The sequence below is a fragment of the Eupeodes corollae genome, chromosome 3 (genome assembly GCF_945859685.1).
Source record: "Eupeodes corollae chromosome 3, idEupCoro1.1, whole genome shotgun sequence".
Lineage (NCBI taxonomy): Eukaryota > Metazoa > Arthropoda > Insecta > Diptera > Syrphidae > Eupeodes > Eupeodes corollae.
The window spans coordinates 130,932,786-130,946,358 of NC_079149.1; the positions used below are offsets into that span (position 1 = coordinate 130,932,786).

The 13,573-nt window shown below is 32.1% G+C and overlaps 2 protein-coding genes across 2 annotated transcripts in view; both read left to right on the plus strand.

Moving 5' to 3' along the window:
• The window catches only part of LOC129950806 (uncharacterized), a 39,392-nt gene extending 35,747 nt beyond the window's left edge, over nucleotides 1–3,645 (plus strand). Inside the window, exons 5-7 of the mRNA XM_056062725.1 lie at nucleotides 2,604–2,853; nucleotides 2,946–3,181; nucleotides 3,239–3,645. Of these exons, the coding sequence (XP_055918700.1) occupies nucleotides 2,604–2,853; nucleotides 2,946–3,181; nucleotides 3,239–3,641 (889 nt within the window). The 3' untranslated portion in view covers nucleotides 3,642–3,645. The remainder of the gene's footprint in view (nucleotides 1–2,603; nucleotides 2,854–2,945; nucleotides 3,182–3,238) is intronic.
• Nucleotides 3,646–11,784: 8,139 nt separating this feature from the next.
• LOC129949901 (uncharacterized) lies at nucleotides 11,785–13,120 on the plus strand. The gene is made up of 3 exons (XM_056061622.1): nucleotides 11,785–12,052; nucleotides 12,280–12,515; nucleotides 12,577–13,120. Exons 1-3 carry the CDS (start codon nucleotides 11,849–11,851, stop codon nucleotides 12,974–12,976), a joined length of 840 nt encoding a protein of 279 aa, XP_055917597.1. The 5' UTR covers nucleotides 11,785–11,848; the 3' UTR covers nucleotides 12,977–13,120.
• The last annotated feature ends 453 nt before the right edge of the window (nucleotides 13,121–13,573 follow it).

The window sequence follows — 13,573 nt, forward strand, 5'->3', positions numbered from 1 at the left end:
GGGACGGCCATAGTCCTTCTGACAATGGTTCTCTCTGTCATTTTCGTGAGGAAAAAAATACTAAGTTTGGTTTCAGGTTTCAATAGATGGAGAGTTTCCATGTAAGTGAAATCAAACCAGATGGACTGTCTGGAGAAGGTGAACTGTGAAGTTACTACAAATGGAGAATCCTTAAATAATTGTAAATTCATATTGTACATAATTTTACTTCTTTGTTTACATTGTTAGCTTTTATTTAACGTTGTTTGGATGAATTTTGAAAAGATTGTAATACTTTAATCAGATTGCATGAACGTATGGGCGGTTAAGTTTCGGACAACTTAGTTCGATATTAAGGTAACGAAACGTAAAGTACAGACCCCAACTATTTTGATTTCTTTCCTTTCGAGCGGTTATTAAGTTAAAGTTAAAGTTTAGTTAAAGTAAAGTTAAAGGCTCTTCTCAATTTTAAATTTCTTGGTATTTGTTCGATATCGAAGTAGGAAGTGGGGGTGGCTGAATGCAGCTCCTGGAATCATCGTGACCTTGAAGTGAATCCAGCGGGCGGCGAATTCCAAAGTGACTTGCATTTAGATGTGTGAGGAAAAGGCGATTAAGCAGGACGGCGAGAGTTTCATCACAATTTGAGATCAACAAGCTGAACTCCGATTGGCTGTTAGTGAATTGATTGAAATCCGCTACTCCATATTGGCTGAAAGCTAAAATGGTGGGAGATGAAAAAGAAGAGATATGACAGATCTTGGGATCTGGCCGTCAATTCTTAAAAGATTTTGAAAGTGACTAGACGGAAAGTGGTGATTTTTAAACAAAGACAAAAAAAAATTGAGAATAATTTACAAAAGTGAGTTGTTAGTTAAAAAAAAAAAGTTCGTAGTGGCAGAACTTAATTGCTGCTTGTTGCAATTTGTTTGCTCGTCGCCTATTCGCCGCTGTTGTTTAACAGTTCGCGTGTTTATTTCGTGAAAATAAACAAAGCAAACAAACCTATTACTTGGAATTTCCAACAGAAGGCTGAACTATTCCATTTACTGCTCTTGTAACAATGATTTAAATTCCTAAATCCAATTGTCAACAAAAATGCCATAAAAATTGGTAAGAATTGAATTTTAACTCAAATATCTTGGGAAAAAATAAAACATATACCATTTTTTAAACATATAAAAAAAATGTATAATTTATAAAAAAAAACCATATAATTCCCAGTAGCTCTATGTAGCTCATATTATATGGATTCTCGATTTATTCAATGGTCATCTTCTGATGAATCCAAGCATTGCATCGGGACGAAACGCATATTTGAACACCATGCTGGTTTATTTAAAATTCATTTTTCATGATTTTAAATCATATTTATTAAAAAAAACTTTGTTAAATATTTTTAGGAAATTCCAATTGACAGTAATTATTTTGTTAAGAAAAAAAATCAAATTGGAATATCTTGAAAAACAACTTAAGGTTCAGCATTTTTCATTGAACATATTTTAAAGTTCCTTAAATGACAACTGAATCAATTTTAAAGTCGGTGATGGGAAGTAATAAACGGAAATTAAATCCCAGCCTCAAACAGACCTAAGGAAAATCTCAACGAACTATATGTTTTGTGGGACAAAATGTCCATTAAATTATTTGACCTTCCATAAAGTAATAACATCATGGATAGATCAAAACCTAAGTAACTTCTCTTGAGGATTTATACACAAACTTAATAATAAAAATGTACTTTACTTACAAATAATAAATCCAATTGATTATTTATTTCTTTATTTAAAAAGACATAGTATCCAATTTTATGAGTTGTCTCTTTCATGGTCATAATGTCCATGGACTTATTTCCTTATTTTTTTTTAATTGTGTGCAATCTTCTTAGTTGCCTTTGTATGATATCATATTTAAAGAAAGTGCAATGAAGTCACATACTTCAAACCTGGCATTACGAAAGTGAAATGAGTCAAAATTTAATACTTTTTTTTTAAGATAACAAAAATGTAAACAATTTTTTGTTTGATTAAAGCCGTTTGGGCTCGTTTGCATTTAAACTTGATATACAGTTTCAAATTTGCACAAGTTTATTGTTAAGTTCAATGACATCATAAAACCAATGCCGACAATGCATATTATGCCATGACTCATAATATTCTCACGGTTGACTTTTTAAACTTTGCTGTATTTTTGACAGTTGCCGGCCGGCACAGCAATGGCGCATCGTCCCAAATATTTGGCTTTATTGTGGCGGTTGTCATAAAAGTTATAATAAATTGTGCCCTAGATTTATATTTTTATCGTTCTTAAATGCGTTTGCGTTATTTCTAGATATTTTTTGATATTTCTTTAGGTAAATTATTACATCAAAACAAAATCTCAACTGGTTTATAAATTTATGATCATACTGAATTTTTAACATTTCGAACAAGTTTAAGTTTAAGGTGTATGGTTTTAAATTTAAGACTTTAGATCAAGTTAAGTTGATTATTATACAAATTTTATACACACGAGTCTAAAAAATCGCTTTAAATTATAATTTTAGTTTCGTTAAAGACAAACAAAAAGTTTCAAGAATATTTAGTCCTTCTTTAGTTCTTGACTAGCTGTGCTTCTTGACACTTCAAGTGTGTCATCTTTTCCTTAAAATTCGTTGTTCTTTTAAATAAAATGAGGAAAAATAATCTTGTGGAAATTCCTTTTGAAGATTGGCCAAAACTTCGTGACCTCTATGTTAAACGAAATTTGGAATCGAACTCTTTTTACTTGTTTCAAAATATCATAAATTGGTTGAATAAAGATCCATCTCTTGAGAAATCAGTGAAACTGTACTCATTAAATGGTGATTGGAGTGATGGAACTTTTATACTTCAAGTAACCTCAAATGCATTACACATTCATTTATTGAAACTTAAATCGTCAAGATTCTTGGATTTTTTAACTAAATAAAAAATTGTTTCCTTTAGGATCACAAGCTCTACATCACGATGAATACACTTGAAGAGTCTCAAAAGCGACTTTTAGCGGCTCTTCATTGTCTCGATAAGAAACAACCTCTGATAATATCTGGGTTTCCGATAAGAATTAAAAAAGCAATAGAAACTTATTTGTTAGACTTGGGAATGAAAAAGGAAGACTTTCAATTTTGGCCAACTATTTGGCATCATATTGAACTTAAGAAAGCCTTAGAATTTAATATCGAGTAAGTTTAACAATTCCCCTAACTAAATATTTCACTAATAATTTGTTTTCATTTTAGTCCACCAAAAGGAGTAACTCTTTCAGCAGTTCGTCTAGAAGATATTGAAACAATAAATGATCATTGGCCGCATCGTCATTTTGGTTCGGAGTTATTTATTAGCCGCTTGGTAAAATTAAATCACAGTATTGGTGCATATAATGAGTGTGGGGAATTAATAGCTTGGTGTTTGCTGCAGCCAACAGGAGCCTTAGGATTATTACAAGTTCGGGATGACTACAAAAGGAAAGGATTAGGAAGCCTTTTGGTCAGAGCTATGGCCAAAATTAATGCCGAAAAAGGAATTGAAACAATGGCTGCTGTGGTAGAAGAAAATAATGCATCTCGAGCAATGTTCAAAAGTTTAGGTTTCGTAGAAATCGATAGAATAAATATTTGGTTCAATAAACCGGAAATAATTTAAAAAATATACCATCGAAAGGCTGCAGGAAAGTGTTTACGCAATTGCGAGCTTGATTAAGACACATGCAATGCCTTATTAAACATTATAACTATAAGTTTATATAATTTTTGTGCATGAATCATGAAATCGATAAATTTTATTTGCTTAAAACACAACTTAACAATTGGTTTTTGATCAATATTTTTCCGATCACTGAGTACTTAGGACTTTAAAAAAGTACTTTAAATATAAGCAAACTTTTGCTATTTATAACCTCTAGAAGTCCATATTTTGACATTAAAACCAAAAATAACATGAAAACATTAAATGCATTTTAGTAATTTACTTCTTTCGATTCTTATGCTCTGCACTTAAAATACTTACTTTTTTCTTAATTCGCTTTTCATTATTTTAATATTAGAAAAAACTACGCAGTAGTCAAAAACTCAACATAAATAGGGTTATTTTTAAACATTAACTTATCCAAAGTTAAGGTAGATAGGTTTTTTTTTCAATCACCTTTATTACCAATACGAGTGTTTGTACGAAATTTTGACATTTATGTTAAAGATAGTAGTTTTGAAAGTTGTAAAGAAAATTATATTAGTAAGCAATTCATATTGGCACAATATTTAGGTTCTGGTAAAATTACGAGAAAGATTATAGGAACGTAAAATATTGTGGCAGTTGCACAATAGAAAACAAAGTTATCATATACAATAATGCTATTCTGGCAACGTCATTCATTCATCCATTATGTTGATGCTATGCAAGTGAAACCAAATAAACAATTCGCTACACGTCAAAAATTAGACCAGTTCAGATTTCGAAGTTATTTGTAAAAAGAGAACCTCTCCTTAGCATATCGGAACGATTAAAACATTTAGCACACAATTCAATGGATAGCTGAATGTACGTTAATTTACGTTTATTATCGCACGAAAAGGACTTAATGAGGTTGGTTTCTTGATTTTTGGTTTTCGAAAACCCTAAAATCATACACAACGAATATTTACACGTTTTCATTTGACATTTAAATTTGTTTAACACCGGCTGTCAAATTTTGTATTGATGAAAAAGTTTGTGAGTAAAAAGTTTTGTTCTTCTCAAATTATTTGTGAAAATAAAATTAATTGTAACCAATTCAATTTGATTTTAAAGTAATACTAGTTCGTCTAGAAAAAGAGTTTCAACTGAAGTTCTGGGGACGGGTGGAATGGGCACACGACATGAACCAGCAAGAACTAAAAGCTCGCTTGGTTGCAGCTTTTCGCTTAGTTCACTTCAATTGTGTAAAAAATATTTCATGGAATCAACAACAAACAAAACTGTTCAAATACATTTAAAAAAAAAGAGGCTGGGATGCGACCCACACTGATAACTTCCCATATCGTCTGTCGATTTGTCTATTTTTTGTAGATTCTATTTTTTATGAACAAACGGACTGTTGGATTTTTATATAAAAATTACTAAATATCCAAAACAATATTTTCTGTGAAATAAAATGAGTTTGAAGCCAATATTTTTAATTTTTGAAAAGCTATTTGAGTCGAAAGTAAATTTTTACCAAGTTTTAGTATTGTTTTTTTAGAGTTTTATTTTTTGTAAAAAAAACTGTCAATTCGATTTTTTTCCAAATTTTACCGAACAATATTTCTTATAAGATAAAATTAAATTGAAGCCAATATTTCATATTTTTGAAAAGATATTTGAGTCGAAAACCAATTTTTACCAACTTTTATTAATTTTTTTTTAGGTTTTTATTTTTTGTAAAAAAAACTGTCAATTCGATTTTTCTCAAAATTTGTTCTAATGTTAAAAACAATATTTCTTATAAGAAAAAATTAGCAAGAAGCTATTACCTCAAAGTTTTTAAAAGATATTTGAGTCAAAAATCATTTTTTACCAACTTCTGTTAGTTTTTTTTTTGGTTTTTAATTTTTTGTAAACAAACTGTCAATTCGATTTTTTTCAAAGTTTAACTAAATGTTAACAACAAGATTTTTTGAAAGATAAAAGTAAATTAAAGCCAATATATGAAAGTTTTGAAAAGATATTTGAGTCGAAAATCAATTTTTACCAACTTTTATACATTTATTTTTTGGGTTTTTATTTTTTTTTTTTTAAACTGTCAATTCGGTTTTTCTGAAAATTTTTAAAAATGTTGAAAACAATATTTCTTATAAGATAAAATTAGTTTGAAGCCTAAATTTTAAGTTTTTGAATAGATATTTGAATCGATATTCAATTTTTACGAACTTTGATTAATGTTTTTTTTAGATTTTTATTTTTTATAAAAAAACTTTCAATTTGATTTTTCTCAAAATTTTACCAGATGTCAAAAACATTATTCTTCGTTGCACAAAATTGTTTTAGAGATGAAATCATATTTCAGTCGTAAAATTTTGGAGGTGACAATTTTTTTTTTCAGTTTTATTGATTTATAAAAAAAACCGTTATATTGATTTTTTTCAAAAAATATAAATGTTTGGTATCACGTTACAATATATTATATAAAATTTAATTCAAGTCTCTAGCGTTTTTGGTTCGTAAGATATTTAGGGTTAACCAAAATTTTCACCTTTTTTTCAAACTGCTATGGTAAAAAAACCACTCACGCATTTTTCTTGAGAGCCCTTTCTGCATCTTTCTGTCTTATTATCTGTATAACAAAATTTATTTGAAGTTGATATCTCTTTTGGTTCTTGAGCTATGGACGACGAAAAAAACGTCGCGAACGTACGGACGTACGGACGTACGGACGTACGGACATACGGACATACGGACGTACGGACGTACGAACGTACGTACACACGCACGCACAGACATCTTTCTAAAAATCTTTTATTTCGACTCTAGGGACCTTGAAACGTCGAGAAATGTCAAAATTTTCAATTTGACAAATCGGACCCATTACAATAACTTCCTATGGGAAGTTAAAAAATTGTTCTTCTTTCACAACAAATTCAATCTAAAATACTGAGCTTATGACTATTGCTTCTGTTGGCCAAATGTGCCTTCAGAATCGCCATATATTGTGGCAGTTCGAGTAACTTATAGGCGGGATTGAGAAGATTCTGAACGATTTCGTGTAGGTCCTTAGGGCCGGAGTAAAAAAGATCAATTCCTAATTCCACATTCGTACCAAAATGACACTCATCCAAAGCGATCACAGAAGCTGTTATGATAGGCTGTAATTTCTCCATGACTATCTTTTTAGCTTCTTCCTTTGAGGACTCGCCTGGCTTGTCCAAAGCACTGAGGATCTTCTTGATGTTCAAAAAGTTGCGATAGCAACTTTATTCACTGGAACAACGATTCCCACATTGTCGAATGTTTTGGCGCAAATTTTCCTAGCCCGCTGTGACTTTGCTTCAACCAGAAATTTTCTTTCATACTTATTCTCCTCCACAAATGAACTTATCGCCTTTCTCATATCTCCCAAATCCTTGTGATTGAACGGAGTTACCGGAAAGTCTTTCTCTAGGTAGTAAGCGAAAGCGTCGAACATATTTGTGACGACCAGTTCGAAGACGCATCCTTTGGTAACGTAATTACGAACTATGAGCAAGCCTTCCTCGTCCTTGAGGTCGTCTCACCAGTAGGCATTGTGAATTCCGGTTCCTCGCTTAACAAAGAGCGTTTGAAACTTTGAAGGATTATAAAAGAACCGCCAGTGCTGCAAATAGTCAGCGGGGCTTTTATTCTCGACGTTTGCAAATTTTCCCGAAATTTTTTGTGTTGAGACGCAGCGCAGCTCCCCCAAAGTTTCCTTTTTTGTTTTTTTTTCTCTTCCATATTTTGTAAATAAAAACAAAAAGAAATAATTCTTATTTTGTAACGAAATTGTATAAATAATTTTACTTACCACGAACAAATTTATTTCAAAATGAAATATTTGTTTTGACAGCAGACATCAGCTGTTTTGTTTACATTAATTTGAGCGCTGCATGTTTCGAAAGGTTTGTTTGTTTAGTTCAACTTTGAGTTGCTACTAGTTTTCGAATGGTTTTATATAAAACTTGTAGTTTACGAAAACTTGTGTTTTATCAAAACTGTATGGAAAAACTTGAGTTTTCGATGTATTCGTGAAAACCGATAATTTCGTGAAAACCGGGTTTTGGGCTTGAAGTGAAAAGCCTAATAAAACCCTTAACACAATTCAATGGATCGATGGATGTACGATAATTTACGTTTATTATCAAACGAAAATGACTTAATGAGGTAGATTTCTTGATTTTAATCAAGTAATATAATTTAATTCAAAATTGGTGTAGTCTAAAACAAAAAAAAAGGAAGAGTAAATTATGTGCCATTTCTCGGTTTAACTCGTCAAAAAGATTCTTTTCATGGGCTTATGACATTTACTTCTAACTGCTTCCGACTTCTAAGGTTGTCCCAAACAGGATGAGTAAACGTCATTAATCACACATTTTGTTTTATTGGTAACATATTGTAATTATTTATCTGCAGTGCAATAAAACCACATTGCAAACCTATCATTATACACAATTATTTATTCTATTTATAAACAAATATTTAGTTAAACAAAATAAGAAACAATATCTACTTTTTAAGGTCAATATATTTCGGCACATGCAACCAAATCGATCATGTTGCTATTGACGGAAGACACTCCTCTAGCATAATTGGCGTTCGTACGTACAGATCAGCCAACATAGATTCCGACCACTACCTAGTTGATGCTAAACTGCACGTACGAATATCCATGGAATCTCTGAGGCCAACAACAACCCCGAGGAGAAGATTCAACGTTGGAAGACTGCAGCAGGAGGATACCGCAAATGCCTTTGCCGACCGAGTATCCTTAGAGCTTGCGAGAAACCCAGCAACGGACGAGATGTGCCCAGAGATCCACTGGCAGCTTTGCAAACAATCCATCAGGAATACTGTAGAAGAGGTTCTAGGTTTTTTACAGCCACTACCATGGAACCCCTGGTTTGACTCTGAATATGTTAAGGCAAACAAAGCCAAAACGGAGCCATACAGATTGTGGCATCAGAGGAGGAAACGATCTTCCCGCCAGCTCTACGTCAACAAGAGAAGGGATGAGAACCGCTTGCTCAGAAGAAAGATAAAAGCCCATGAGCAGCGTGAAGTCGAGGAAACAGGTGCGGAGCTTTTATAGAAAAGTCAAAAAGAAAACAACGGGATTCACTAGCCGCCCTGAAGCCCTCAAAGATAAGGATGAGAATACCGTAGTCGAGACGCAGTCAATTCTAAAAATCTGGAGAGATCATTTCAACCAGCAATGAGCAGCCACGTCAAATCCATTTGGTTGAAGATCTAGAGTTCCACCCACTCGACCAGGCTTAAGTCGAACAAAGCAGCCGGTGATGACGGTCTGCAGGCGGAGCTTTTTAAGTAAGCTGAGGCGGATCTGGTAAGGAGCATTCACCAGCTAGTTATTAAAATTTGGTCGAAAGAAACCATGCCCGACGAGTGGAACTTAAGCACCATGTGCCCGATCCATAAAAAAGGTAATCGCCCTCTCTGCGCCAACTACAGAGCCTTTTAAACATCCGATACAAGATCTTGTCCGGAGTATTATGTGAACGCCTGAAGCCATTAACTGACGAACTAATTGGCCAAATCCTGAAAAAGACCCAAGAACATAACATCGAAATGCACCATCTTTTTATCGATTTTAAAACAGCTTATGACAGTTTAGACAGGAACGAACTATACCGTGCCATGTCGAGTTTTGGTATCCCTACCAAACCTATGACTTATCAGGATGACCCTGGAAAATGCTCGTTGCTGCGTCAAAATTGAAAGAGACTCGACAGAAACTTTCGAAACCACTAGAGGACTTTGACAAATCGATGCGCTGTCATTTTGACATTTCTCGACGTTTCAAGGTCCCTAGAGTCGAAATAAATTTTTTTAGAAATATGTCTGTGCGTGCGTGTTCACGTACGTTCGCGACGTTTTTTGTCGTTTATAGCTCAAGAACCCGAAGAGATATCGACTTCAAATAATTTTGTCATACAAATAATAAGGCAGAAAGATGCAGAAAGGACTCTCAAGAAAATTGCGTGGGTATTTTTTTTACCATGGCATTTAAAAAAAAAAAAGGTGAAAATTTTGGTTAACCCTAAATATCTTACGAACCAAAAATGCTAGAGACTTGAATTAAATTTTATATGATATATTGTAACGTAATATCAAAGAAGTATATTTTTTGCACCAAAATCCATCTAATGTTTTTTTTTATAAATCAAAAAAACTGAAAAAAAAAATTGCCACTTCCAACATTTTACAACTAAAACATGTTTTCATCTCCAAAGCAAATTTTGTGCAACGAAGAACAATGTTTTTCAAATCAGATAAAATTTTGAGAAAAATCGAATTGACAGTTTTTTTTATAAAAAATAAAAATCTAAAAAAACATTACTTAAAGTTGGTAAAAATTGAATATTGATTCAAATATCTTTTCAAAAAGTTGAAAGTTAGGCTTCAAACTTATTTTATCGTATAAGAAATATTGTTTTCAATATTCTGAAAAATGTTGAGAAAAATCGAATTGACAGTTTTTTTACAAAAAATAAAAAACTAAAAAAATGTATAAAAGTTGGTAAAAATTGATTTTCGACTCAAATATCTCTTCAAAAATTGTAGATATTGCCTTCAAACTACTTTTATCTTTCAAAAAATATTGTTGTCAACGTTCAGTAAAATTTTGAAAAAATCGAATTGTTTTTTTTACAAAAAATAAAACTTTAAAAAAAAAACAATACTAAAACTTATTTTATTTCACAGAAAATATTGTTTTCGATATTCAGTAATTTTTATATAAAAATCCAACAGTCCGTTCTACGCAAATTACAAGTGCATATAGACAAACTTTTAAGCAAGACAAATCGCTAGAAGGGATGGGAAGTTATCAGTGTGGGTCGCATCCCAGCCTCTTTTTTAATTGCAAATAGAAAAGTTTACTATTAACAATGCACAACGATATTAGCACAATTGCCACCACGACTCCGGTAACATTAATAATCTTTTTTGTGAAATTTGCCATGACCAATTTGCAAATGTGTGCCTGTAAATCCTCTATAAGTTCACAATTCTCATCTCTTAGGTCTTGTGCTTCACGAGACTTCTAAGAAATAATTCCTCAGAGCTTAAATCGTAAAATCTTACTCATACAAATTTCTTGCAAAATTACAATGCATGACGAGCATTTTGTAACAACAGCATTTTGTATTGTTCCATTTTGTGTAATGACTTAGTTCCCTCTTGTCAAGTGTCAAAATATGACAGATGTAAAAGTAACAGATATCGGAATAGTTGACTTTTCAAAATGAAACTGGGATAAATTCGTTTAGGTAAAGATGGCAAACTTTTAATTTTAAATTGTCAGTGATTTATAACTTGGCAACTCTTGATTTAATCCAATTCAAAAAAGCTTAAAGCTTTCATGCTCTTGCAGTCACGCTTTTATACGTCATATACATAATCGTTTATGAATGATGTGTGAATTTAAACCTTAAGATTGAACTGATGACGAAGACGATGAGAGCCGTTTCCAAGTGCTATGCATTCGTGCCCACGATTTTTGATCAATGTTTATTTCTCGTTTCTCTCACTTAATACTACCGGCGTTGCCACAAATTGAAATTATAAACAAATATTTCACGTTATAAGTTGTAAATTAAACTTTTTTGAACACTAACCCTTCTTACATTTAAAAAATCCTTGAATTCTCATAATAATAATTTTTAATATTGCAGCATTTATGATTAACTTTATGAACTCTTAAAGTACATACAAAATTTTAAAACGCATATTAAACGAACCCAAAAGCTTATTTTCATATACGTACGTGCTAAACAAACCCACAGGAAGTCAAATGGAAGCTGTGGCTTTTAGTGAAATAGTTGAAGTTTGTCCAGGTTTTCTGCTTGTTCACTGTGGCGCTGCAGCTCTGTTCATAAGTTTGTTTGACAGTTCAAAAGGTGATTGCAACTCCATTGTGTTCCAAATTGTTTAAAAAAACCTGTGGCAACACTTTCTCTGACTAAGTAAATGACGACATCAAGACAAGAGCCACAAGACAACAAAAACTTTTATGATTAGCTAAGTATATTATAAGGTTTGCTCAGAGAAACAAAGAGTTTAGATTTTCTTTTTTTAGTTCAAGATTAGCTTTGCTCGTGCTCAGTGGCAGTTGTATTGTCATATTTAATTTTATTATTGTTTAAAAAATGGAAAAGAATACTCTTGTAGAAATTCCTTTCGAAGATTGGCCAAAACTTCGTGATCTCTATGTCAATCGAAATTTGGAATCGAATTCTTTTAGTATGCTCCGAAATATCATCAATTGGCTAAACAAAGATCCATCTCTTGAGAAATCAATGAAAATTTACTCACTAAACGGCGATTGGAGTGATGGAACTTTCATACTTCAAGTAAGTTTAGTTCACGTGTGTGTTTTTGAGAGGGTGTATTGCCCTCAAATAATGTTTTTGTTGGAATATCATTCAAACTTGTAGCTATGCAGTTTAAGACTTATCAGATATAATTTAGATTAAAGTAAAATAAACTTATTCGTTTTTTTTTAAAAATATAATTTTAAACTAAAATTTATCTCTGGACTTTGGTGCACCTTATTTAAGACCGTAATCTTTATTTCTAGGATCATAAATTGTACGTTATGATGAACACTCTTGAAGAATCTCAAGAACGTCTTCTTGCAGCTTTACACTGTCTCGATAAAAAAGACCCTCTAGTATTATCTGGCTGTCCCTTAAGAATTACAAAAAGCGTAGAAAAATATTTAGCCGACTTAGGAGTTCCAAAAGAATCCATTCAATTTTCAAAAACTATTTGGCATCATATCGAACTTAAACAAGCTTTGGAATATAATATTGAGTAAGTTGTGCTCATTTCGCCAATTTTTAAGTATTCTATTTATAAATATATTTGATTTTAGTCCACCTCAAGGCATAATTCTATCAGCTCTTCGAAAAGAAGATATTGATACTATCAACAGTCATTGGCCTCATCGTCATCCTGGATCGGAGCTATTTGTTGGTCGATTAGTGAATTTGAGTCAAAATATTGGTGCATTCGATGAGAGTGGGAAATTGATTGCTTGGTGCTTACTACTGCCCATTGGAGCCTTGGGATTATTACAAGTTCGAGATGAATACAAGCGAAAGGGATTTGGAAGCCTTATGGTCAAAGCTATGGCCAAAATGCAAGCTGAAAAAGGAATGGAAACAATTGCACCGGTTGTTGAAGAAAATAGTGCATCGCGAGCAATGTTCAGAAGCTTAGGTTTTCAAGAAATCGATGCAGTATTTTGGTATACCAAACCGGAAATTGCATAAAGAATATACAAAAATATGGACTTGTGCATAGTTTGTTGTTAATTTTGCTGGTTGCTAGAAAAGTATTTTAAGAAATGTGATGAAAATCTTTTTGTGATTTTTTTAAAGATATTAAAACAATTGTTTATGTCATGTCCAACTGAACTGTTAGGCCCTGGCCTATATTTTATTTTGTTTTCAAATACCTAACTTTAACTAGGATGTTAATTAATAAATAATACAAACAAGATTTCATGTCTTCAATATAAATAAGCTTTTAACTTTTATTCACTGAAAATCTATCCTCAATTCACTTTATAAATATAACAATAATCTTAAGCTTTTGTATATCAAAGTGTAGATAAAGTTGAAGAGATAGTCACCACTTGTCCACTAATCTAACTGGTAGAGCTGCCAACACAAAATTTACATATCAGTAGAGCCATCTTACACACTTCCTAAATAATAAAAAATTGTAGGGGCAAAATGCCTTAATTCAAGTAGATTAGATTAGATAGATTTTTTTGCTCGTCTTAAATAATTTACATTGTTTACAAAAATAAAAAAAGATGGCATTCTGCCGTCTGCCTAGTTTACAAAACATAAATTGTAAACTTA